Source organism: Herpailurus yagouaroundi, unplaced genomic scaffold, assembly GCF_014898765.1.
Source record: "Herpailurus yagouaroundi ecotype Mexico unplaced genomic scaffold, PumYag 208, whole genome shotgun sequence".
Lineage (NCBI taxonomy): Eukaryota > Metazoa > Chordata > Mammalia > Carnivora > Felidae > Herpailurus > Herpailurus yagouaroundi.
Window position 1 is genome coordinate 9,609,489 of NW_024412439.1, and position 23,994 is coordinate 9,633,482.

Consider the following 23,994-nt stretch of genomic DNA (forward strand, 5'->3'; position numbering starts at 1 on the left):
CTGCTTCTTCTGCATTTATTGAGATGATCCTACGGCTGTATTAATTGATTTGGGCTGTCAAATTAATCCTCAGATAAATCCCACTTGGATCTGGGATATAATGGTGTGTAATTCTTTGGGATTATACAAACTGATGGATTCAGTCTGCCACTATTTTGTTGATTTTTCCATCTATTTTCATAAGGGATATTGTTCTAAATGTTTTCTTGCGATACCTTTGTCACTGGCACGTACTTTATTTTTTGAGCTTGCACGTGCACACACCAGCAGGGGAGGGGCAAAGGGAGAAAGAAAAGAACCTCAAGCAGGCTCCATGCTGCTTGAGGAACCCAGCTTGGGGCTCGATCCCCCAAGGATCCCCCAGGATCATGACCTGAGCCGAAATCAAGAGTCGGACACAGCCGAATGAGCCCCCCCAGGCGCCCCGCCATATGCTTTCATATTTACAGTGACTGTACTTGGACTTTTATAATCCGGAAACAATATGTTTAAAATCTGAGAGCAGAAAGTCCTCTAAAACCTTCTTCCTACTTAATCTTAGGCTCAGATGAAGGATTACCAACGTGAATTAGAAGAAGCTCGTGCATCCCGGGATGAGATTTTTGCTCAATCCAAAGAGAGTGAAAAGAAACTCAAGAGTCTAGAAGCCGAAATCCTTCAATTGCAAGAGGTCTGTTTACTTACTTCCTCATCCATTTGTTCAAAAAATGTTTACCCTGTATATTCCTCTACCTGGCTAACAGCCAAGGGACTGGTTAGTCACTTTTCGAGCGACTTACCAGGCCGTGCTCCATGTGTTATAAAAGGCAGTGGTGTTGATTTAGTGTTGGGAAGCATCGGGATGGTTGAACTCTAAGTGTTCTAAGACTGCCCTGGTTTACACTATTCCTGTGGTACTTAAAAGGGAAGCTGCAGGTTTCATGGACTCCCCGAGTGACTCATCTTCTGATCACTTCTTTCATTTATCTGTTTTGGAAGTTCTCCTGAAGAGGGACTGATGGGGGCTTACGTGTGCTATGGGGTCACGTCCGCGGTAGACACACCTGACCATGCAGGTTTCACAGTTTTATGGAGACGTGAGTGACGTACAAAGGACTGCACACACACAATGTGTGTGTCCACACATCGCTGTGTGAACGGTGAGCACAAGTATTCCAACCTAGGAAAGGGAAGAGCCACTTGAGTTGAAATGTTGTTATCTGTTAATACGAAAACACGCCCACACAATCACCTAGAAATGATGGATTCGTTGTCACCAAAGACCCTGAACGTAGAGCAGAGCTTGCAAGAAAGAAGGGTGTCGGGGATGGACAAGGGACTAGAAACCAAGTGAGTCGACACTGAGCAGACCCCAAGGTCCCTGGGAGAGGCAGCTTTCAGTTTGGATCCCTCTTTGTTTTGTTTCCTTGATTTTTGCTCCGATCCTTACTTCCTTTGGGTTTTTCTTTTTCTGCTTTCTTGAGTCGCCCACGTTAATTTTCCATTTTTTCTCTTGTCCGGTTCTGCTCCTAGAACGCTGCACATTCCCCTCCAAGTCCTGTCTTCACTGTGTCCTAAAAAATCTATGCTCTCGTCACCAATTCCAATCTTTTCTCGTTTCAATAATGGTTTCCTTTATTCCACGAACAACTTAAAAGTGTGGTTTAAATTTCCGAATGTGTGGATTTTTGTCCCTGTTGATTTCCGTTTTCTTGCACTGTGGCTACAGAACAGAGACCGGAGCAGCTGTAGGGTCTGGAACATGACCAGTCTTTAAAAATGCTCCGCGTCTGCTTAAAAGAACACCTGCTCCTCTGTGAAGCAGATGTTCAAGATCTGTGTGGTTCATCGTCGAGCTGACGGGGACACGCTCAGGGGAGGGGGCTCTGGGAGCCTGCCTCCCGGAGGCCCCCAGGGCACGAGCTGCGTACCCAAGCACACTCGCGGCCTTTTCAGAAAGTGTTCATTTCAGACTTTAGATAAGGGAGAAGAGACCCCCTGGACAGCTAGCCCTGCCCTTCTGTTTCTTTTTCCTTCCCTCAGGCTCCTCCCCTTTCTCCCACGGGTTCCCCCAGTGGGTGTCCACGGCACGCCCGGCCAGTGGGCAAAGGACGGAGCACCAGAGGCCAGATGGCAGAGCTGATGCTCAGTGTTTGTTGATCTGAGGCCCTGGGGTCGGGCCCAGAGTATCGTGGCTGCTGCCTTCCCAGCTGGGCTCGCTCCACCCCACGGGTCAGGACGGCATGTGCCGGAACCCGGGCCTTTCGCCTACGTCCCGTGCGCTAACGTAAGAGGTGAACACACATGCCAAGCACACGGGCGAACTCTCTATGCGGCCCTGCTCCACAGGCATCTTTAAAGCTGTGCTTTTGCCAAATACGGCATTTTCAGGAAGCGCCAGCTGGTGGCAAGAGGCCCAGATGGGGAGAGTCAGAACCCCGAGTTTCTGCCGCCGACCAGTCTTGGCACTTGGCGCATCGCGTCGTCCGTTAGGCCTCCGTTTCCTCACCTGTGCAGTAAGGGAAACGGCGCGGCTCTCAAATCCTGAGAACAGGATTTTAGTCTTGACCCACGTGGGCTAAGAAACGCACCCTGGCTGCCTCCTGTGGCGAACCCTCTTCCGAAGAAATTTGTGGAAAAGCCGCACCGGGCAGTTCTTCCTCCAGAGGACGGGCCCGGCCCGCGGTTCACAGAGAGCCGCCCGCACCGCCTCAGAGCCTGACTCCCACCTCCTTCGGGAGCCAGGCCCTGTTTACTGCAGTAGCCGGAAGGCTCACCCTCGCCCACACTCCCCACGGGAGCCGTGGTCCTCACTTCCCTGCACAACTACCGTGTTTCCTGGGACCTTGATGTTCACTGGTCAGTCCCGTGGACCTGACCTCCAAACTGCACTATGTATGTGACAGGTCCTTCAAGACCGTGAGCCGGTATAGTTGCAGGCTTGCAGGAGGTCTGTGCCAAGTTTAGGATTAAGAAACACCCGCTTTCTAGGGAGGGTGGGAACAGAGCTGCCTCTTCCGTTGGAAATGGCAGCAGAGCCCTCCCGTGGACCAGGAGTCCCCTCTGGGGACAGTTGTGCGGAAGGACGTGGACAGTAGCACGTCACCCGGCTTGTCTTCAGCCAGGCTGTAGCTTAATCTCTCAGGCCCGGCAGCAGCAAGGGGGCCGGAGCCAGGGTGGCCGCGGCCGGCAGGCTTCACATTTGAGGAACCCGTTACCCGGAGATTAAATCCCACTCCGACCTCCCTTAGGAACTCGCCTCCTCTGAGCGAGCCCGCCGCCACGCCGAGCAGGAGAGGGACGAGCTGGCCGACGAGATCGCCAACAGCGCCTCTGGCAAGTGAGTCTCCTGGCAGCGGGCGGGAAGAATGGGCTAGAAACCGGCGACGGTGCCACCCTCCCCGCTCGGGCGCCTGCAGCCCATCCCCCTGGGGGCACACCTGTCACACCGGGAAGGCCGGGTCGTCTGGCATCTAGAAGTCCGTAGTTGACTTGCTCATCCGCTCGGAGCCTGCACGGACGGGCACAAGTTGCTGAGCGTCCAGACTGCCTTGGCGCCGGTCGGCCGCACAACCCAGGCGGGCCCCACCCCCTCACCAGCCATTCCCACCGCAGGAGTGAAGGAGGCACAGTGGGAGCTGTAGCCCGATTGGTGCAGGCCATGCGGCCCGGCCGCGCAGGTCTTCACGCCCAGACTCGCGAGGTTTGGCAAGCAGATGCCTTAAGACCTTGAACGCGTTTCTCGCGAAGTCCTAGTTTTTTCCAGTTAAGACTCCTCCTCCGTTTAATTACTGCCCTGAGGATTCATCACGGTCCTCTTCTAGCACAGTCCAGGGTAGAGGGTGCCAGGATCATTTTGGAGGTGGACCCGGGCCGTGGAGGACAGAGGGAGGTGCGGCAGGGAGAAGGGACGGGGCCCGGGCTGGGGTGGCGGGGATGGGTGCGGGGGAGAGAGGAAAGCCCAGAAAGCTCCAGCAGCGGGGAGGTGAGCTCCCCGGGGTCGTGCCGCGGCCCCTGCTCTGAGCGCTGTCCCCTCCCCGCCCGGCCAGGTCTGCGCTGCTGGATGAGAAGCGGCGTCTGGAGGCGCGGATCGCGCAGCTGGAGGAGGAGCTGGAAGAGGAGCAGAGCAACACGGAGCTGCTCAACGACCGCTTCCGCAAGACCACGCTGCAGGTGGCCCGCGCCGCGGCCCGGTGCCCGGGAAGGGCTGCACTGCCCCCGTGGCGCGAGCGACTAAACCCGGCTCTCCTCTCCAGGTGGACACGCTGAACGCAGAGCTGGCGGCCGAGCGCAGCGCCGCCCAGAAGAGTGACAACGCGCGCCAGCAGCTGGAGCGGCAGAACAAGGAGCTCAAGGCCAAGCTGCAGGAACTGGAGGGCACCGTCAAGTCCAAGTTCAAGGCCACCATCTCGGCCCTGGAAGCCAAGATCGGGCAGCTGGAGGAGCAGCTGGAGCAGGAAGCCAAGTAAGAGGGTGCGGCCGCCCTCACCCCCAGACCTCCCTGCGTCTCCACTGCAGGCCGGGTCCGGGCCGAGCCCGGGAGTCACGGCCCAGACCGCCACACGCCCCTGGCCCTCTGGTGGCACGGGGACACCTGTCACCCGAGTGGGAGACAGAAGGTGGTGTCAGCCCGTGCTGGTGACTTCCTGGTGCCAGAGGAACCCCGGGCTTCCCGCTGTCCAGACTCCACTGCATCCGGATAAAAGGGCTTGTTGGCGGCTGCCGTAATTAACATGACTTGCCCTTTCCAGCTAACTCCCTGGCTGTCCATTTTTGCATCACATTTGTGAAGGAACAAAAGAATATTCTCTGTTCTCAGTGCAGTTCTCCATGTGGCCTATCAGGGCCTGTGTGGGCCCGTCTAGAAGCCTGCTGATTAGCTTGGCTCCAACAAGAGTCACTGTTAGAGCCGCACTAGCCCCTAGCGTCTTGGTAGGCAGTCCGTCAATTTTAAATTGAAACGGTCAGTTAATAAATTGGGTCTTGGTTTGTTTGGTTTTCAGGCTAAAAAGTTAGGTAATTAGAGTAACCAAAGTTTTGCCCTCAAAGTGTCTGAATTCAGTTTATGGGACAGGTAGCTTTGCCCTTGAGATCATCACTGAATGTGTGTCAAGCCCCGACACATGCACGTTTTCTGCCTGGCGCCGTTAGGATACCCGAGAGGGAACCCATACTTTAAGCAGAGGGGAAACAAAGGTTTCCAGGCCACAGCAATTACACCATCATTCTGGTCAGAAGTCGTGGAAAAAGTCTAGCTTGTGTCCTCTCCCGGACAAAAAGGACCTTAAAAACACTCTCCTCGTTCAGCTGTCGTTTCTAGAGCTGCGAACACTAACGCGTTGGTCACTTGAACAGGGAACGGGCAGCCGCCAACAAGCTAGTCCGCCGCACGGAGAAGAAGCTGAAGGAGATCTTCATGCAGGTGGAAGACGAACGTCGCCACGCAGATCAGTACAAAGAACAGGTAAGGGAAGAAGGCGGGCCCGGCGTTACCGACCGACTGGCGAGGATAAGAAAGCGTCACAAACGTGTGCCGTCCTCCCCCTGAAGGCCCAGAGCAGCTCCTGGGCACTGGCTGGACTCAGGGTGGACACGGACAAAAGAAACGTGCCGTGTGCGGGACCTGCGGGGTCTTCTCGCCTGCACCCAGGCACCTCTGTCTCCGCATCGAGGGGAAGCGCTAACGGGACCGGTTGCCGCGGCCACGTCCGCTCGGTCTGCTGCCTGGGGAGCCCTGCTCTCCCTCTGGCTCCCTCTGCCGTGATGAGACTTGTCACCGCAGACACGGGGAGGGAAGGCGGGCTCCACTCGGGCTCTCCCTCCATCCCCCACCTTCAGGACCTAGCGACACCCAGGGCAGTTCTGGGAGGGGGAGACCCGCGAGGCACTGGCGCGTGTCTGCGTCACAGAGTTCCGGCGTCCGCTCTCCGGACGGCTCTGCACTTGAATCCAAACATACCCTCCAAGACACCCGCATTGAACGGACCGTAGAAACTGCCACCTGCTAGGGCTGGAGACCGTCCACATCGTCGGCTCTCGTACTGTGCAGGAAGAGGGATTCCTCCTCGTGATCCCACGGGGCACTCCCGTGAAGACCCTAAACCGTGTCGTTTCTGCGGAAAACTCAAGGGCGGGGGGGGGGGGGGAGGATCTTACGTGTTTTAAGTCTCCTTTAGTATATGGTTTGCTTGGTAGACACTGGCTCTGCTGAGAGCGGCAGGCTGACCAAGAGGCTCAGCCCATCCCCCGTGTGCGTGCGTGTGTGTGTACACGGACGTACATGAGTGCGCTCACGTGGCTCTCGGGGTGGTGAGCTGTACTAAATGCTCAGGATGTGGCCGTGCTGACTCTGATCTCCCCGGTGCGGTCCGACTTGGTCCCGTGACCTCCCCAAGATGGAGAAGGCCAACGCCAGGATGAAGCAGTTGAAACGGCAGCTGGAGGAAGCAGAAGAGGAAGCCACGCGTGCCAACGCGTCTCGGCGTAAACTCCAGCGGGAACTGGACGATGCCACGGAGGCCAACGAGGGCCTGAGCCGCGAGGTCAGCACTCTGAAGAACCGGCTGAGGTGAGCGACCCCAGGGGCTTCCGGGACAGGCGCTGGGTGTCGGAGAGTCCGTGGCGGGAGCTTGGCCAGCAGCCACGTCTGTGGGCCTAGCGCCTGGGCCGGAGGCCCCCTTAGGTTCACGTGCGGCTACTCGTTCTCGCTCCCGAATCACTTGGCATTCACCCCCTCGGGATTCCCGACCTTCAGCGGTCCTCCGCCCCTGATTAGCGGACGACACAAATCCCCAGCACGAAGCTGGAGGGCCAGGCCAGGTGCCCGTCCTTGTGCGGGCATCCGCAGCAAGGGGGCCCCGGTGCCATCGCCCTCCTCCCCACACGGACCCTGATCTGCCCCAGAGCCTAACTCTCTCCCTCAGAACGTGCCGGCACGGGCGTCAGCAAACAGGCCGTGCGCTGCTTTGTGCACAGCAAGCTGAGAACGTTTTTACATACAAAGGGTTCTAAAAAAAGCCAAAACAAGAACGTGCACCAGAGACCTTCCTGGCCCCCAAAGCCTAATTAAAACGCGGACTGTCTGGCCGCTGTAGAAATGCTGCCGCTTGGTCAGCAGGTAGGACCTTGCCTCTGTCCGTCTCCCTTCCCGTCTCTGTCACAACAGCTGGCTCGGGCGTCCCGCACCGGTGCCCTCCCGCTGGGTGCACCCCGTGCTGGCGGGGGGCGCAGGAGGGGCCGCCGCGGAGCCCTTCCCGACCCCGCCCGCCCACCCCACGCGGCGTCCTGAGGGAAGGGCGCCCGGTTCGAGTCCGGAGATGGCGGAACAACCGCACGGCCCCGTCGTCTGCTCTGTGTCCTCTCCAGGCGCGGCGGCCCCATCAGCTTCTCCTCCAGCCGGTCTGGCCGGCGTCAGCTGCACATCGAAGGGGCCTCGCTGGAGCTGTCGGACGACGACACGGAGAGTAAGACGAGCGACGTCAACGAGACGCAGCCGCCCCAGTCCGAGTAGAGCCCCGGGAAGCCAGCGGAGGCGGTACAGAGGGACGGTGGGAACTCGGCCGGCGCCAGCCCGCCTCGGGGCCTCCCACACGTCGAGGAAACTGGCGAGCTCTGGGATCCCTTCCTGAAAGATCAACTGTGTCTTAAGGCTTTCCGGCCTCCACATGCCGTATCCTGCTTCAGATTTAAGTACAGTTGCTCCCCTTTTTCTATATATACGTACACAAGACCTACACCTATGAAACAGACTGTCTCATCCTTGCATCTATTTTCCATATATCCACCAAGAGACCATTTTATAATCCATGTTAAGAAGAGAAATGGTTTTCCAGACAAACTCCAGACCCTCGTTGCCAGTCGCTGGGTTATTGGGGGGGGTGGGGGGGGGAGCAGCCCTCCCCTTCCTCCCCCCGCCCCTCCCCGGGGCTGCCCAGTCGCTCTGCATGCTCTCTGTCGACAGACAGGTAATTTAGTTCTGTGTTCATGTGGCCCCTGACTCCTCAGCCACATCCAGTCTCTTAGAACATTGTGGAACGTAAGCTGCACTCGTATCTCCTTGTATTTCCTCCCAATAACGATCGACACTATTTCAGTGAGCAAACTGTGAAGGGGGCTTCGGAAAGACCAGGAGGGTGGGTCGCGTTGGGGGGGAAGCGGCGGCCTTTCGGGGTCACCATGAGTTGGCGATGTCGCCACATCTCTCCCTGTGATCGGTCCCGGCCAGGGCCGGTCTGTGCGGCTGCGGGTGGCGGTCCCACGCGGACCCTGAGCCCCCCAGGCCCTGCCCGTGCACTCACTAGTCCTGGTCCAGGCGCAGGTATAGCCCCGGGCAGAGGGTGGCGCAAAGCACCCCCCCCCCCCCGCCCCCACCCTCCCAGCCAGGCTCGCATGCCGACCTTTGCAAATTCAGCCGCTGCTTTGAGCCCAAAATGGAAACAGTAGTTTTGTGTCCCAGACTCACTCCCAAGTTTGTCGAGGAGGTTTTACCGAACCTCGGGAACCGATGCCATCTGCCTGAATGTTGACATGCCCGTGGACGCGAATCTTTTTTCATTTCTCCTCCTCCCTTCCCCCCGGACAGTGTTACAGTGAACATTTAGCATTCTGTTTTTGGTTGATAGTTAAGCAAACTGACATTACAGAAAGTGCCTTAGACACTACAGTACTAAGACAACGTTAAATACATTATTTGCCTCTGTAACAACTTACTGTATAAGTTCTGACTTTGCTTCATATCATGTACCTCTCTAGTCAAAGTGGTATTATAAACATTCAGTGACAATGAATCAGTGTTAATTATAAATCCTTGATCCTCTGCAACGTGCTTGAAAACACCAACCTTTTGGGTTAAAAGCTTTAACATCTGTTAGGAAGAATTTGTCATGTGGGTTTGGAACCTTTGGTTTCCCCCCCCTTTACGAATTGTACTGGCTGTTGACCACCAGACACCTGACTGCAAAGAATCTTTTTTCTTGTATTCCCATATTTCTAGACAATGATTTTTGTAAGACAATAAATTTATTCATTCTAGATATTTACGCCTGCTCTGTTTACTTGGAGGAAAAAGCACCCGTTGAGAATAAACAGACCTCAATAAACGACAATAATCGTGTAAACGTGGCATGTGTTTTCATCTTCTGTTCTCAACGTCCCACCTGGGCTCTGACTGGAGGCTGTGAAGTCCAGACTCCAAACGCGGCCGGCCAGGCCCGCCGTTTCCGAGGGCGCTGTGCTCCCAGAAGCTGAGGGGTGACGGACTGGCTCTCTGGGCAGGCTTGGCTAGGAGTCCGGCTCACACGGCGGCCCCAGCGTGTGGACGCGCGGCGGGGGGAAAGGGCCGCTGGGGCCGGAGACCCAACGGTTAGTGGAAAAGGGGGCACTTCAGGGCTGCGAGATGAAGCCTTCAGGAGGGTTTCGGGCACCAACCAGTGCTCATTACCGGATTCCGTGTTTCAAGCGGTTTCAGACTATGGCTTCGGGCAGGACGTCCGCACATGCTTTGGGTAGAGGCGCCCGGGTGGCTCGGTGAAGTGTCCAACTTCGGCTCGGGTCACGATCTCCCAGCTTGTGGGTTCAAGCCCCACTTCGGGCTCTGTGTTGACAGCTCGGAGCCCGCTTTAGATTCTGCATCTCCTGCTCGCTCTGCCCTCCCCAAATCCTGCTCACACTCTCAAAAATAAAAAAAAACAAAAAAGGAGGCGGGGGCACCTGGGTAGCTCAAGTCGGTTAAGCGTCCAACTTCAGCTCAGGTCGTGATCTTGCAGTTTGCAGGTTTGAGCCCCCGCGTGGGCTCTGTGCTGACAGCTCAGAGCCTGGAGCCTGATTCGGATTCTGTGCCTCCCCTCTCTGCTGCTCCCCTGCTCACGCGCTCTCTCTCTCTCTCAAAAATAAACGTTAAAAAATTTTTTCTTAAAATGCTTTGGGGAGGATTCAGGGGTGAGATCCAAGGGCAGCCTCCCTAGTGTGGGCCAATGAGGAGAGGCTGAAATGAAACACGAGGGAACACACAACCCCCTAGAGAATGTGGATTTTTTTTTTTTCTATTCCGTGACAGTCTCCGGTCAGGCCGGTTCTGGTTGGCCAGGCTGCCTGGCTGTGGTGGGGATGTAATAAAAAAAAAAAAAAAGGCAAAAGCGCTCCCTCTGTCCTGTGTCACTACCACACAAGAGGAGGAGTGCAGTACCATGTTTCACGCGTGTCCTCACCCTCACGTTCAACATCCCACCAGGCGTCTGTGGACTTGGAGCTTTTCGCAAAAAGCAGGAACCCTTGCCTGGTGGCCGGCTTGACTGGTGTTCCGTCGACAGCGGTAACGGTGTTTCCCACACCGCTCGGCCGTCCCGCGCCAGCACAATCAGGGGACACATCACCTGCGTGGACCGGTCCCATTCCAGATTCCACAAAGATGTTCGCCAGAAGGAACCTCTCCTAACAAGCCACCGCTTTGTAGTCCAAGGAGAGGCAGCCCAAGGAAGAGGGTGTGCGGGAGCGGGGCTCCGAGCGGGTCAGAGACTCAAGCCAGCCAGCTGCCACCCAGCAGGGGCGCGGCACATCGTGCGGAAGATTTCAGGCCGGACCAGGGAAGCCCTGTCCTTTGCGGAGACGAGGTTTAGACAGACGCAGTCGGGCTCTGCTGGGGTTTTATCTGCGAGCTGTCATGCAGAACACCGCAGGCGCTTCCTTTTTTAATGCAGATGGCCCAGAGATTATTTTAATTTGCTTTAGTGGGGATAACAGACCTGTCCCTAGCCTGGCTGGCTTGAGAGTATACTTTTTTTTTTTAATGTTTTTATTTTATTTTTGAGACAGAGAAAGACAGAGCATGAGCAGGGGAGCGGCAGAGAGAGAGAGAGAGGGAGACACAGAATCCGAAGCTGGTTCCATGCCCTGAGCTGTCAGCACAGAGCCAGACACGGGGATCGAACTCACAGACCGTGAGATCATGACCGGAGCTGAAATCGGACGCGTAACCGACTGAGCCGCCCAGGAGCCCCGAGAGTATACTTCTGAAACCCCGCCATCAAAGAGACCAGCCCTGTCACATTTCCGTACTGCCACCGATCTTCCCCATCCCTGGAAACCCCAACGTCAATGAAGTATGGGCCAGAGCACCAAACTTGCTCCCAGCTGGCCCTCCCTATGGCTCTGGGTCTGACCGACCTGTGGCCCCTTCCTCCTGAAGCCAGTGTGGTCGGGACACAGAGGTGGCTGTTGTCAAGGCTGGGGAAGAAAAGTGCCCACAGTGGTCACACTCCAGGAAACACCACACCCTGTCAGGTGGAACTTGACCACCTCAAAAAAAGAAGAAAAAAAAAGAAAGAACCCATAGTGGAACAGGCCGTGGGCTGGAAAGTTTAGAAAGTGAGACGGTGGCTTCTCTCCCCTGGTTCCAGGACAGGGTGTGAAGCCTGCAGCTGAGACCAGAGCCAAGTCCCAATCCGCAGAGGCTTCCAGTCACTCTGGGAGGGATAGGTCTGCACCGACAGCTTTCCCACATCCCAAGCGTTGGCTAAAACGCCGTGTCCCGTGCCAGCTGGGAGGACCAGCCGAGGACCCTGCACGCCCGGCTGCCATTGGGGAATCTAGCAAATCGCATGAAGGGTCTCATGCAATTCTTGCCAGAAATCAAACGCGAAACTCTCTAACAAGGATGCGGAACCAGAAATTCGCATCTGAGTAAGTCAGCGAGGTCTGTTTGTTTTCTGAGTAGCCTAATGGCTCCCTCCCTGCTGCCCGGATGTCATGAAACCTTATTTAATGACGTCATGTGACACAATCAAGACCGTGAAACACTGGCTCTGACAGAGACCTCCCTCGAAGTGCTGTGCTGCACAGATTCTGAGATGCCCATGTTCTCACATATGGGCATCATCTCCCACGATCGCCATCAACAAGGGGCAACTGTGACCTTGTCATCGCCAGGCTCCTCCTGGTCAGGTCGGGAAAGCCCGACATCAGACCTTGCAGAGTAAGTATCAGCAACTTAGAAGAAACTTCTGGAGCCAAGAGCAAAATAAAGCTCTTCAGTAGTGCTGAACGCCACCAACGCCCACCATGGCCCAGAGGATGACGCTGTTTGGGGAAACACAACAGAACTCTGGGCGGTGACAGTTCAGAGCGCCGGAACCACAGTGCAAAATTTCAAGAAAAGCTCTTCTGTTTTACTTTTTATTTACGAACCGTGATACGGAAACATGCCTGACGTGGTCAGAAAGAGCTCTTTCAACAAATATAAAAAGTCTAAACGAGCATTTCCCTTGGCGCAGTTTTCTTAATGGGTCACAAAATAAAGGTGTATCTTACAGGTGCTGGGTTTGAGATTCTAGGAGATTCTGGGGAGCCTGAGGGGTATGTGTATTTTTAACTTGCCCAACAGGGACGGCCAGTCGGCCGGCAGAGGTCAGGGAGCCCCTGCTTTGTGCTCCCGGCCCAAATTCTCAGCACAGAGGGTCTCCGGGCCAACTTGGACCAGGAAAGACAATGTTTCATCACTTCCATTTTGAAAAATGAATTTGGGCAACTTCACAGGAAACTGTAGAACACACAAACTATTTGCATCTTTTTCTTTTTTTTTTTTTTTTTTTTAAATAAAGCTGCAGACAACACGCTCATCCGTGTCCATTTCCCAGTGGCTACTCCCATCCCCGTGTGTTAGCACGTCCGCACGCCCACATCTCAACGGCCCCGTGGTATTCTGTTCGGCTGCGGAGTCCTCGTGACCATCCCCGGCCATCAGACATTCACGGTAATGCCGCTGAGACTGTTTTATTCGTCCTCACTGCTACGGGCGATTTTCCCAAAAGGAGAAAGAAGGGTCTTCCTAGCAGATCACACTGCTACACTGACCAAAACCTTACAGAGAGTAACTCAGTGGCACCAGTAATGCAAAAGTGTACCTATTCTCCTAAATCCTAGGTGACAACGGAACTTGATTTTTTTTCCTCCCTGGCTAAAGCAATCACTATCTTTGGAGACAAAAAAAAACGTGTTTCTTAACTCCACCGACTACCTACAGGGAGCAACGGGGCTCTGAGCTCATCCAGACCTCACTCTCCTGACCGTGAATCCAAGCGCGTGCCAGAGAACCTACTGCCCAGGCCTGCCGGCCGAGCGCCCTCCTCCCTCGCCTCCCACCGACGGATCGTGACGGGTCGTGACGGGGGTATTAGAAAACACCCCACAGACGGACAGATCTAGGTTCAGCGAGCCTCATTTCCCTCGGGGAGGCTTCAGAGCGGACAGGAAAGCCTAGCAGAAGACCTGTGGGGGCAAGCGTGACTCTGAATGGCCAACCCCACGTGGTCGCCCGGCCCCAGCACCTGCCAGCTGTGTTCTCGTTTCAAATTTGCCTCTTGACTCGCGCTAGCTGATAAAGGAAGTCCGCCACGTTAATCCTTACAAAAGGGCTACCGCCTTCCCCCGTGTACCATGTTTTTAACTGCCATGGGACCAGTTTTCAGGTGAGACGCGTGAAGTCACAGGGAAGTGACTCACAAACACGCCTCCTCACCCGGCCCCCATTTTTAGGAAAGACTCAAGTAACGAGCCTCCGTTTTTAAGGTCCAGCTAATGTTCTCAATTTGCTTCAAACTTTGGGGCAAATATAGACAGGAACACAGTCGATGAAGTAAAGCTGGAATGATGAAAAGGCTCATCTTAGCGTCCTCTAACCTCACTGCTGGGACCCATCCCCGGGCTGGCCTCGTTCCCACCAGCAGCCGGCAGCCGGCAGCCAAGGCAGGACGGCTCTCCGCCCCCGGACACCTCCCCTTTCCCAGAGGTGCCAGCGTCCACGTTGGCCCTCGGAAGGGCCGGCTGGGAGAAGCAGAGTCGGTACCCGACCGGCACAGGCCTGGGAGACCAAGCTTGTGTGAGCCCCCACGGCTCGTCGTTTCCAAGCAGCCAAAACCGGCTCATCTCCTGAGACGTGAAACAGAGTCGAGGCCAGCCAGCGAGGCCCCGAGCCTGGAAAAGTGGAGCACACAGCAGAGAAGACCCAAGCTGCTTTCCAGTCCCGGCTTTTCTGTGACCTTGCTGTGCGAGCTCAGGCCCGAAATGGAAACGCCGCGCCCCCCTCCCATCTGAAAGCTGGGCTGAGCCAGCTCTTCCTGCTCTCAGGCCACCTGCATCTGTTCCCCCGTCCTCTCCTGAGCTCGGCATTACACCTCGGGCTTCCGCTCTTAACTCAGTTGATGGGGTGCACTTTCTGGCTATTCCGGGCTGGAAGGAAGCAGAACACTGGCCCCTGCTCGCCTGTAGGAAGGCGTCTGGGGGGCAAGGGGCGGGGACGGGCGGCGAAGCTGCGTGTCACTACCTGGGGGGACCAGCGCGGGGAGGGCTCGCTCCTCAAGGGTTCGTGAGAGCCGGGCTAAGCAGGGCATCAGGAGTCCTGGCGAGAGAGCACACTGAGACGGGCGGCTGACGGCTGGCTGGGCAAACGGTCCAGGGTGGGGGCGCCTGGGGGGCTCAGTCGGTTAAGCGTCCGACTTCAGCTCAGGTCACGGTCTCACGGTCCGAGAGTTCGAGCCCCGCGTCGGGCTCTGGGCTGATGGCTCGGAGCCTGGAGCCTGTTTCCGATTCTGTGTCTCCCTCTCTCTCTGCCCCTCCCCCGTTCATGCTCTGTCTCTCTCTGTCCCAAAAATAAACGTTGAAAAAAAAAAAAAAAAAGTCCGTGGTAACTTTCATGCCTGGTGACATAACACACTATCTGAGCAAGTACAAAGTAGCCTCTTCAGCCAAATGATCCAAACGGAAGGCAGAGGATAAGACCAAGAAGTCAGCCGGCTTCCTCAGGGGCTCCTGTGCCAGGGGCCGCTGCAGCTACAAAAACACCCAAAAATACGTGAGGGTCTCCTCCTGAAGCCTGCAGCTCACACGGCCCTTTCACGGACCTGGCCCATGCTCTCCTGGACCCAGAGGTGGCAACATCTGGTAAATGACAGACACATGGGTTCCTGCAGCCAGCGCCCCCCCACCCCCCAGTCATCACTGACCAACAGTCTGCAGGGGATCATCCCAGGGGCGTCTAGCTGGAAGGGAAGTGAGAAATCATCTGGGAGCCAGGGGCCAGGATTCAGGGCTCAGGGACTCATCCGTGCCTTAACTGCATTAGCTCTACTTCTGTTTTCCATCTGAGGCTCCTACATGAATACAGAGACCTGCTAGGTCCTTAAACCTCTGATAGGATCCAATCCTTGCAGAGATGGTTGGGATAGAAGCTGGGAGTAGAGACGAGTTCTCTCCGCAACTGCTCGGCCAGCGCACCCAGGCCCAGCACACCCAGCACCCCGAGGGTCTCTCGGTGAGTCCGCTTACAACACAATCTCAGAACCGACTAACAGGATATTTCTGCCCCGTACTAACAGAAGAGATTTTTACAAAGGTATCGGACTTATTCATGTTTCTTATTTGCTTACAAATTGGATTCACTTTTCATTCACTTACAGTTTTAAGACTACAGACTATCTGGTTTATTTTCACTCATCATTACAAGCATTAGGGTTCAGAACCTGACACATTCGTACAGCCGCCCCAGTCTCCCCGTCCCTCAAATCCAGTCACTTTGTGTCTTTGCTCCCAAACACCCGGCATCTTCTCTCACTTGCCAACATCAACCTGAGGGATGAGGAGAGAAGCCCAGAGCCAAGTGACATCCAGCCCCAGAACACGGACACACGTCCTAAAAGCAACACATCCAGAGGGCCGGCTCCTGGATCCACCACCCTGTCCCTCCCTCCTCCCTCTTCCCAGACCACCATGTGCAGCCCCAGGCCTTCCTGGAAACTCCTGGAAATCACAGCTATGAGCAGAGACCGGCACCAAGAACCAGCATGAGAACACCTGCATCAGACACCTCCTCGGGAGACCGCCCAGCTTTTCTTTGCGCCCCCCCCCCCCCCCACACACACACACAGCTGCCATCTGTCTGCACACCTCGAGTCAGAACCCAAGGGACATTTCTGAACCGGGCTTTGCAACTCTGGTCTTCTCTCCCAGGCTGGCAGAAACCCAATAAAGCAACCTCAATCCGTTTTGTTTTGTTTTTTTCTGTGAAATTTATTGTTTCCACATTAAAAGATTTTTTTGAGGGGAAGTATTTTCTTTTAACCACATGATGATCCTATGCAGCTGCCCAGAGTAGGACACCATCGTAAGTCATTAACATGCCGTGTGAGTTCTGAATAAATAAAAGCTACAAAGCCCAAGTTATATACAAATATCTTAGGCGATAATGTTTACAAACCTATGTACAATAAAACAAATGTAAACAGTAAATGCAGCATGAGAGTAATCAAGATGATCGGGAGCAACCACTTACGGCCAGTCTGCCCACCAGAAGCCCCCCTGAATGGGGCCGCTCGACGCTTCCTAACACAAGTGGACAGGCCCTCAGAGGACAAAACAAAACGCCCTGAAAGATGTCGCGTAACTGAAGGACCAGAGAGCTGGCAAGGAGGCTGCCCCCGCCCCTCACCCCGAGTCTGAGGCACACGGATGAGGAGCAGATGGTGCCCCGGCCCCAGAGGCTCCCGCTAGCTGGGGTCCAGACGGGCATTTCGCTGCTCTGGGAGGCAAGTCTATGGAATGATAACCGCTAAAGTAAAATCAGAAGGTGCAGAAAATGTTCCCTAATTCAGTGACCTTCCCGACCCCCGACCAGCAGCAGGTCACACGGTGGGGAGTGGAGCTGGAGAACACGCGATCGTGAGCGCTGAAGCGTGGGCGGGAGCTGGCGGGAGCTGGGGGGGGGAGGGGCAGGGGCACGTGTTGACCTGATCTGGGGGAGACCTTCTAGAAGGTCGGCAATGTCTTAAACACAACTAAACCCTATCCGTACAGCTGGGTGGGAGCTATGGGGCAGGCGTGATGATGATGGGTACTTCTGCATCCAGTGACCAAGGAGTACACGGACGTGCCACCTTGTGACCCACAAAAGTGCAATCATGTGAGACCAACGGCACCACGGCGAGAAGAGAAAATAGCCAGTATTGATATCGCGCAGAGTCCTGGGGCCAGGCAGGGCCCAGCAGCCGCCGCCGCATGCAGCCTGCCCTCTGCCAGCCGTGGGGAGGCAGACGCAGGGGCCCAGGCCGGGCCCAGGCACCGAGGGACGAGGCGTGGGTGTCCTGGGCTGTTGGAGGAGGGCAGGCGCCCCCACCCGGAGGCCAGGCACTCACACACTGAGAGGCAGCATACCCGGTGCTGACGACGGGCGTGAGGAGCCCAGACCAGGAGGAGGAGGCGCTGGGTCAAAGCCGTTTACTGCCCTGTGGGGGTGACCAGAGCACAGAGGGGAAGGGAAGGGGAGGGAGGGAAGGGGAGAGAGAGACACTGTCATTTAAAATCACTCGACACCCGACAAGAAATGCACATGCCCTCTACGGGCACTCCCCTTCCGGCCCACAGCAGGATCGTGGGGCCCGGGGAGAGAGGCTGCCGGGAAGGCGCCAGCCGGTCAGAGCCTTGAGAACTCGGGGGTGCCGGAGCGAGATTACATGCTCCCCGCTCGGCAACTCCATCCTGCCAGCCACAGCCCTGACCTCACCCCTGCGGAGCTGGGCTGAGTGTCTGCCAACGGGGAAGTCGCTAAATAAACGATGGTGCAACTCGACAATGAATTCTATACGACCATTAAAAACACATGCCACAGCCTTAATAGCACGGGGAAGTACTCAGAATGTAATTAACACTAGGTAGAATGAGCAGTTACCGACCTGTATGTGTTCAACGACGTGAAGGAAAAAAGTAGTTAGGTGCTAGATTCTAAACTGCAACCTCTTATATAAATGGACGTTATTTCTAGGCAGCTACATCTAGAATGTGTTAGAATGTGCGGGGAGGGGGACGCTACACATATATGCATATAAAATCATATATGTTACGGAAAGAAAATTTAACGAGTTACTTTTCCTCCATCTGGGTAGCGGGTAAATTTTGTTTAATACTTTATACTTTTTCTTTGTTTTCCCAAACTCCTACACTACACGTGAATATCTTAACAAGACGGAGGAAGAAGTAACTGTTAAACTGTTTCCCAAGCAGAGCCAGACAGGGGAGGCTTCTCTGCAGAGGCCTGAGTGCCGTGCCCAGCCCAGCCCAGCCCCCAGAGCCTGCAGCCAGCACCCGGCACCCAGGCCCAGAAGGTGCAGAGCGCCCCAGCCCCGCCCAGCGGCCCCACAGCCACAGGAAGCAGCCAGCAAAGGAGCACAGGGCTGGAACCTCTCTCAGGAAGCCACGCAGCCCTTCCATACTGAACACACTCCCGGGGAATCCGCCCCACTAGCAATCTGAGAGGTGCAGCCAAGCGCGGGGCCTGCACCGTGCCACGCGTGCCATCGCTGTCCCCCGCCCTCCCTGCCACCACCTGCTCATCACAGGGGTCCGGGGAGTTGAACACGGGCTCAAGGAGAGAGGTTCTCTTCAAAGGAACGAGAACAGACACACACACCCTACAGGTTCATCGTTTCATACACTGAAGAAGCAACTCGGAGAAACGGGCATGCACAGAGACGACAAATGACCCTGACCGCTCTGAAGAAAGAGTTAACATCTGAACTCTGAAGTAACCAAGCTCAGAGCAGAGATGCTGCCTTTGGAATCACGCCGGGTACACTCAGACCAAGAGCAAGAGGAGGGGCTCTGGGAGGCGTGACCCCCCCCCCCCAACTTCCTCCCCCAGCGAGCACACCCAGGAGCTCCCCTTTCCTTTCTGGGCTCGGGGAGGGCGGACATCCAGGCTTCATCACCTGTGAAAACTTCAGATCACCCTCTCCATTCTGCCTGTGACTCTCCTCAGGGCAGGGCCGCACCCCACCTGCCACTGCGGCCTCCACGGGACAAGCCCCGGCTGTCATTCAAGCAGCCAGTCCCAGGGCCCCAGGACCCACTTCCTAGTCCTAGACGCTCAGCAACAACGAGGCAGGCCTCCGCTTTAAACACGTGACCACCAGACTCCGGTCCCAGAGCACGGCACAGGCCCCGATGGGCACCAAGCAGCGGCCGGCACCTGTTCCCCCAGGGATGTGCAAAACCCCCAGGAGAATGGCCCCACATACAGGTTTAGGGCTAGGGTTCCTGCATTTTCAAGCTAGATAGACCTTAAAAAACGCCAAGTTCATCCCTATCGTTCTATTACTAAAGAGACCAAAGCAAGCCCAAGCCCAGCCTAGGCTCACCCCGTGAACTTGTCAATGGGGGCACAGGCCACATTCTCTCTTCCCTGTCTGCGCCTGGTCAGAGGGCACCTGACAGCCCTCGGCAACAACTCCGGTGCTCCCGATGTCGCCCAGCTCTAACGGGGAAAGCAGCAGTGCAATCCAGAATATAAGAGGAAAACAAGTAGGTGGGCGATTCCTCTGTGTGGGCAGAAATGCGAATTCTTGATTTGAAGGCAGGATGATGCACAGAGAGAGTAACAATCTGCCAGGGCCTCTCTGGGCACCTGAGTCAAGGTGTGGGAAGTAAAAGGCTGGGGCAGGGGGACGGGGAGGAGAAGAAGAGGGAGGGAGGGAGGGAGGGAGGGAAGGAAGGAGGGAAGGAAGGAAGGAAGGAAGGAAGAAAGGAAGGAAGGAAGGAAGGAAGGAAGGGGAAGAGAGAGAGAGAAAGAGAAACAAACAAACCAAAGAAAGGGAAAAAGGAAGGGGGAGGAGGAAGGGAGGAGGAGGCTGTCTGCCGAGGTCCTCTGGGGAACAGAAAGCTGTGCAGTGGGGAAAAGGCTCCAAGAGAAGCAACGCCCCCTGCCCCCCACATCGGGTTTCAGGAGCAGCAAAAGAGCCAAAGGGACATGTCCCAGTGGAGAGGGAACGGGCAGGGATGGAGAACCAGATCTGGGAATCACCTACACCAAAAAGGTCCCAGAAGCTATGAAATGTCATGGTCTTACCACCATAGTCTGGTTCGAGAGTCTGAAAAATGGAGAACCTAGCTAAGGGCAGATACCAAGGTCGGCTGTAAAATGGCAACAGAAGAAGTGAGAAGGCGGACAGAGCTATTGAGGAGGGCAAGAAATCTCTCGTGACAGAGACAAAGCACAGAGACAGAATCCTTCCGAGCAGCGAGGACAGGACGAGAGAAGGCCGGAGGTGCTGTGTGAGCGCAGGCTCCCAGATGAACGGATGCTCACACGAGCCCCAGCAGCTCTGCGAACTGAAAGGTGCATTCCTGACAGGACAGATCGTACACACACAAGGCCGTCTAGAACATTCCAGCATACTTGGGGATACACGAGTGAGTGTGGAGGAGAGAGCCCCCACCAGCCCTGGCGCCTGCCTTGAGAAAACGGAGGGCTCCGGGCAGCAGGAAGAACCCTAGTCCCATGAAGTCGCCTGAGATGTGATCCCCGGGCCTCACAGGGACACTCCACCCCGTCGCCCAGACTTCCAGCGTCATCACCGCAGCCCCTGACCCTACGTCATAGGGGTCACAGGCCTGCCGGCCACAACGGCCCCAGGACCGCCACCACCAACTGTCTTGTCCTGCGCGGCCGAGCCAGTACGAAGGGGGACAGTCGGCCCAACGGGAACCTGACAGGCCACTCGCGGGCTGTTAAGTTGGTTAAAGCAGAGCCAGCCCCATGCAGTGAGTAACACCACTCTGTTAATGCGTCTTCCACCATTTACCGCGACTGCGAAAGAAGGAAAAGAGCACAGCAAACAAATTCAGTTACCCATGAACAACGTGGGAAATAGGACCTTTTCTTGCCTAATAAAAAAAAAAAAGGAAAAAACATTACACAGTAATACAAGTACGATCTTCACAGCGTGTCCTCGAAGTGGTCTGGTCTACACCCACCTACACACAGCCCAAACGACACGAGCCCGGCTTACAGACCAGGGTACATGCAACTGCAGAGATGAAGCGAAAGCGGATGAAGAAAACAGAACACTTTCGAGAAAAGTCCGGTGGCTGTGCTACACGTGAGGTTTCGACACGAAGGGCCACCGGTGGCTGGAGGACACGGAGCCATGCTGGGGAAGGAGGTCCAGCGAGCCCCAGTCTAGAAACCGGCAGAAGCGATCAGACTAGATAAAACCCTGTTTCTGGGAAGCCCTCAGATCGCCAGAACTTACAGGATATTTTCAAATCACATGCACTACTATCTGAGGAGAAGGCGGTATCATGTGGTTCCATGTGGTCAGGCCTCACTGCATCTCAGGATTCTGAGGGAAGGGGAGGGGCGGGGAGGGGCGGGGAGGGGCGGGGAGGGGCGGGGCGGGGCGGGCACACGCGCACGCACCTCCTCTACTGAAGCCCCTCCCTCACCGTAGGGCACTGGTAAGCTCAGTGACAGAGCCACAGGCACACTCCTCCAGAGCGGGACACACGACAGGCAGGTTCCAGAGCCAAAGGCTTTTTAAAATGAAGGTTTTCCTGCTGCTAAAAGTCCAAGCTACACACTTCTACACTTCTGTAAGAAATGGTGTTTTTTCTTTTAACCCACCAGACTGAAAAGTGGAACTGGGAGGTGGGATATTCCCCCCCTTCCTTCTGCATCGTTAGATTTTACCTAGTCACTGCGGCAGCAGGAAGAAAGGCAGAGTTTAGAGCCAGGCAGGCCAGAAGGAAGCCAGAATCCAAGCAAAGGGGCAAGGAAGGACAAACACAGCAAAAGCACCAGAGTGAGCCTCAGGGATACGGCAACTAGACAAACCTAATTCCAGAAAGAGGTTAACATCCGGGTGTGTATGTACAATCCATATAAACTAAGCACTCGGGAAAAGGCGGGCCCACAATAAGCACGTTTAATTCTTACCATAAATAGTTCTATTAAAAATGTGTACTATTTAAGCCAAAACTAAATATCATCTGTAACTGCTTCTCTCAGGAGGCACGCCTCCAGGTTCGGTTCCGAAAACAAAGCCTACACGTGCATCCAGGATGTTCCTCAGGGGACAGGGTCTCCGCGACGGTGCCCAAAGCCCGCGCCTAGTTCCAGGTTACTCCGAATCCTCCACAACTACTTTAGACTGGGACCATCTCTGGGCATCCCTGCCCCGGGGCTCTGCATCAGCGCTCAGGAAGAAGCCAGGAGCAGTGACCCTGAACTGACCATGTTACCCCTCCCTCATCGTGACTGTTCTAAGGACCCTCTACATACAAAGGCATCCCTCCAACCAGTCCATTTCTGGTTCACGCCTATTCTCACGTCACAGGGCATCCGAGGCAAGAAGTATGATGCCAGATAAAGACTAATAACTACTCTATTGCAGGTTAATTACAAGTTGCAAAAATCACAAGTTGGAAAAAATAATTAGGTACTGTTTTCATCGCTCAGGAAAACTACCCCTAAACTTCCCCTGTGAATGGCAACTTTCATGTGAAGTATCTCTTTATTCCGCTTGCCATTACAGTATGAAAACAGGCACTCCTCAAGATTGCCCGAAACCCCTAAACCTGAGGAAAATTAATTTTATACTTACGCTCCCTGAGGAATCCCAACGGTCAGAATGAAGCTCTGATTCATAAAGTGCTATTCTAGAATGTGCTCCTTACTGAAATGGGTATACTTGAAGGAAGAATTCCCGTAAGGGAGAGAGAGAACCCAAAACACTCCACAAGGGTGGACAAAAGGCGCTGTTCAGAGCGGACTGTGTGCCACATCCAGTCCTCCCTAAATGTGCCATAGTGAGGAAAGCTCCTTTAAGAAACTGAAATTTCTAGAGGCGCCTGGGCGGCTCAATTAGTTGAGCATCTGACTCTTGATTTCAGCTCAGGTCATGATCCCAAGGTCATGGGATCAAGTCCAGCGTTGGGCCCTGTGCTGAACATGGAGCCTGCTTGGGATTCTCCCTCTCACTCTCTCTCTCTCTCTCTCTCTGCCCCTCCCCCAGTTCTTGTTCTGTCTCTCTTAAAAAAAAAAAAAAAAAAAGGCTGAAAATCTCTAGACTTGCATCTGTATCGCTTTCATAGAACAAGAACAGCCTCTACGACTCAAAAAACAAGCAAGGGCTCACAGTGCCTCAGCCGCTGTTCCAGGAACAGCTGCATGAGGTGACGTGGTCAGCCTACCCAGACCATGGTCCTAACCGGTTGTAGCTAAATCAAGGCACATCCAAAGGATAACCGTGCAGCGTCGGTCTCTTTCACTTGAGGTACGACAATATGTGCGGACATGGAAAGATCTCGAAAGCCTAAGTCGATATAGCAGAGCAATATTTAAGGTACAGCCCCACAGACTCTCAAAAGCATGCGGCAGACGCAGAAAAACAGGACCCTACGTGCCTAGGAACAGGCGTAAGGGTGTTTACTCTACACACCTGTACCAGCTGGAACCTGCTGCACTGAGGGCGTACCACTGCTTCCAACTTACGCCAGTTTTTTTTTTTTTTTTTAATTCTCAACTCCCCCAAACCACCTTCTCATCATACTGAACCGGTGCCTCCTGAACTGTATTTGATCCAGAGGGTTCATATTTTTCTAAAACGCAGAGTCCGCACGGTCACGACCACAGTGCTCTCGTCCACCCTTACCACAAACTGGCCGAGAACATCTCCCAGCCTTGAAGCACCCTGACGACAAGGACGGTACCGCGGCCACCTTGAATACCCAGAGCCTAACACTGCTGCCTTGCAAGAGTCTGCCTCCCGAGACGGAAGCCTCAGAGCTCCCAGGGCAACAGACTCCATGGGGACCTGAAGACAACAGATTTCAGGTCCCCTGAGATCTGGGTGACACCATCTCAGGTAGGTTTACCGGACACAGTTTACCTTTCCGAAGTTCAATAAGCTCACTTAATAACGTGCAACGTCACTGCTCCAAACTATCGTTTAAAAGGTCCAAGACTTACCCTTTGTCAAAGAAAGATGTGTGTCCTGATCGAGGGAACTTTGTGCTGTCGCTGTTCATCAGCCCACAGTTAACATTCCCTGAAAGATAGGATTTTCGTGATGCCTGGTCCTTTGCAAAATTCCTGCAAGCCGCTAATTTGGATTCTAAAGCCTACGGAAAGAAGGAGGAATGATCTGGTTGTCAAAACAGTAGCTGTACGTAAAAACCTGCATTTTAAGACACTTCTAT

General features: G+C 54.9%; 2 protein-coding genes across 14 annotated transcripts in view; one reads left to right on the plus strand and one right to left on the minus strand.

Moving 5' to 3' along the window:
- Positions 1–9,095, plus strand: part of MYH10 (myosin heavy chain 10) — a 125,291-nt gene extending 116,196 nt beyond the window's left edge. For 3 of the 6 annotated variants that reach the window (XM_040453226.1, XM_040453227.1, XM_040453228.1), the window contains 7 exons: positions 542–670; positions 3,231–3,319; positions 4,029–4,152; positions 4,236–4,444; positions 5,335–5,443; positions 6,375–6,547; positions 7,345–9,095. In XM_040453226.1, coding sequence (XP_040309160.1) covers positions 542–670; positions 3,231–3,319; positions 4,029–4,152; positions 4,236–4,444; positions 5,335–5,443; positions 6,375–6,547; positions 7,345–7,489 — 978 coding nt within the window. In that variant the 3' untranslated portion in view covers positions 7,490–9,095. The remainder of the gene's footprint in view (positions 1–541; positions 671–3,230; positions 3,320–4,028; positions 4,153–4,235; positions 4,445–5,334; positions 5,444–6,374; positions 6,548–7,344) is intronic. The other 3 variants (XM_040453229.1, XM_040453230.1, XM_040453231.1) reach the window with 1 other exon arrangement.
- Positions 1–23,994, minus strand: part of NDEL1 (nudE neurodevelopment protein 1 like 1) — a 98,073-nt gene that overhangs the window by 27,414 nt on the left and 46,665 nt on the right. For 5 of the 8 annotated variants that reach the window (XM_040453235.1, XM_040453236.1, XM_040453234.1 and 2 more), the window contains one exon: positions 23,765–23,916. In XM_040453235.1, the coding sequence (XP_040309169.1) occupies positions 23,765–23,916 (152 nt within the window). The other 3 variants (XM_040453239.1, XM_040453238.1, XM_040453240.1) reach the window with 3 other exon arrangements.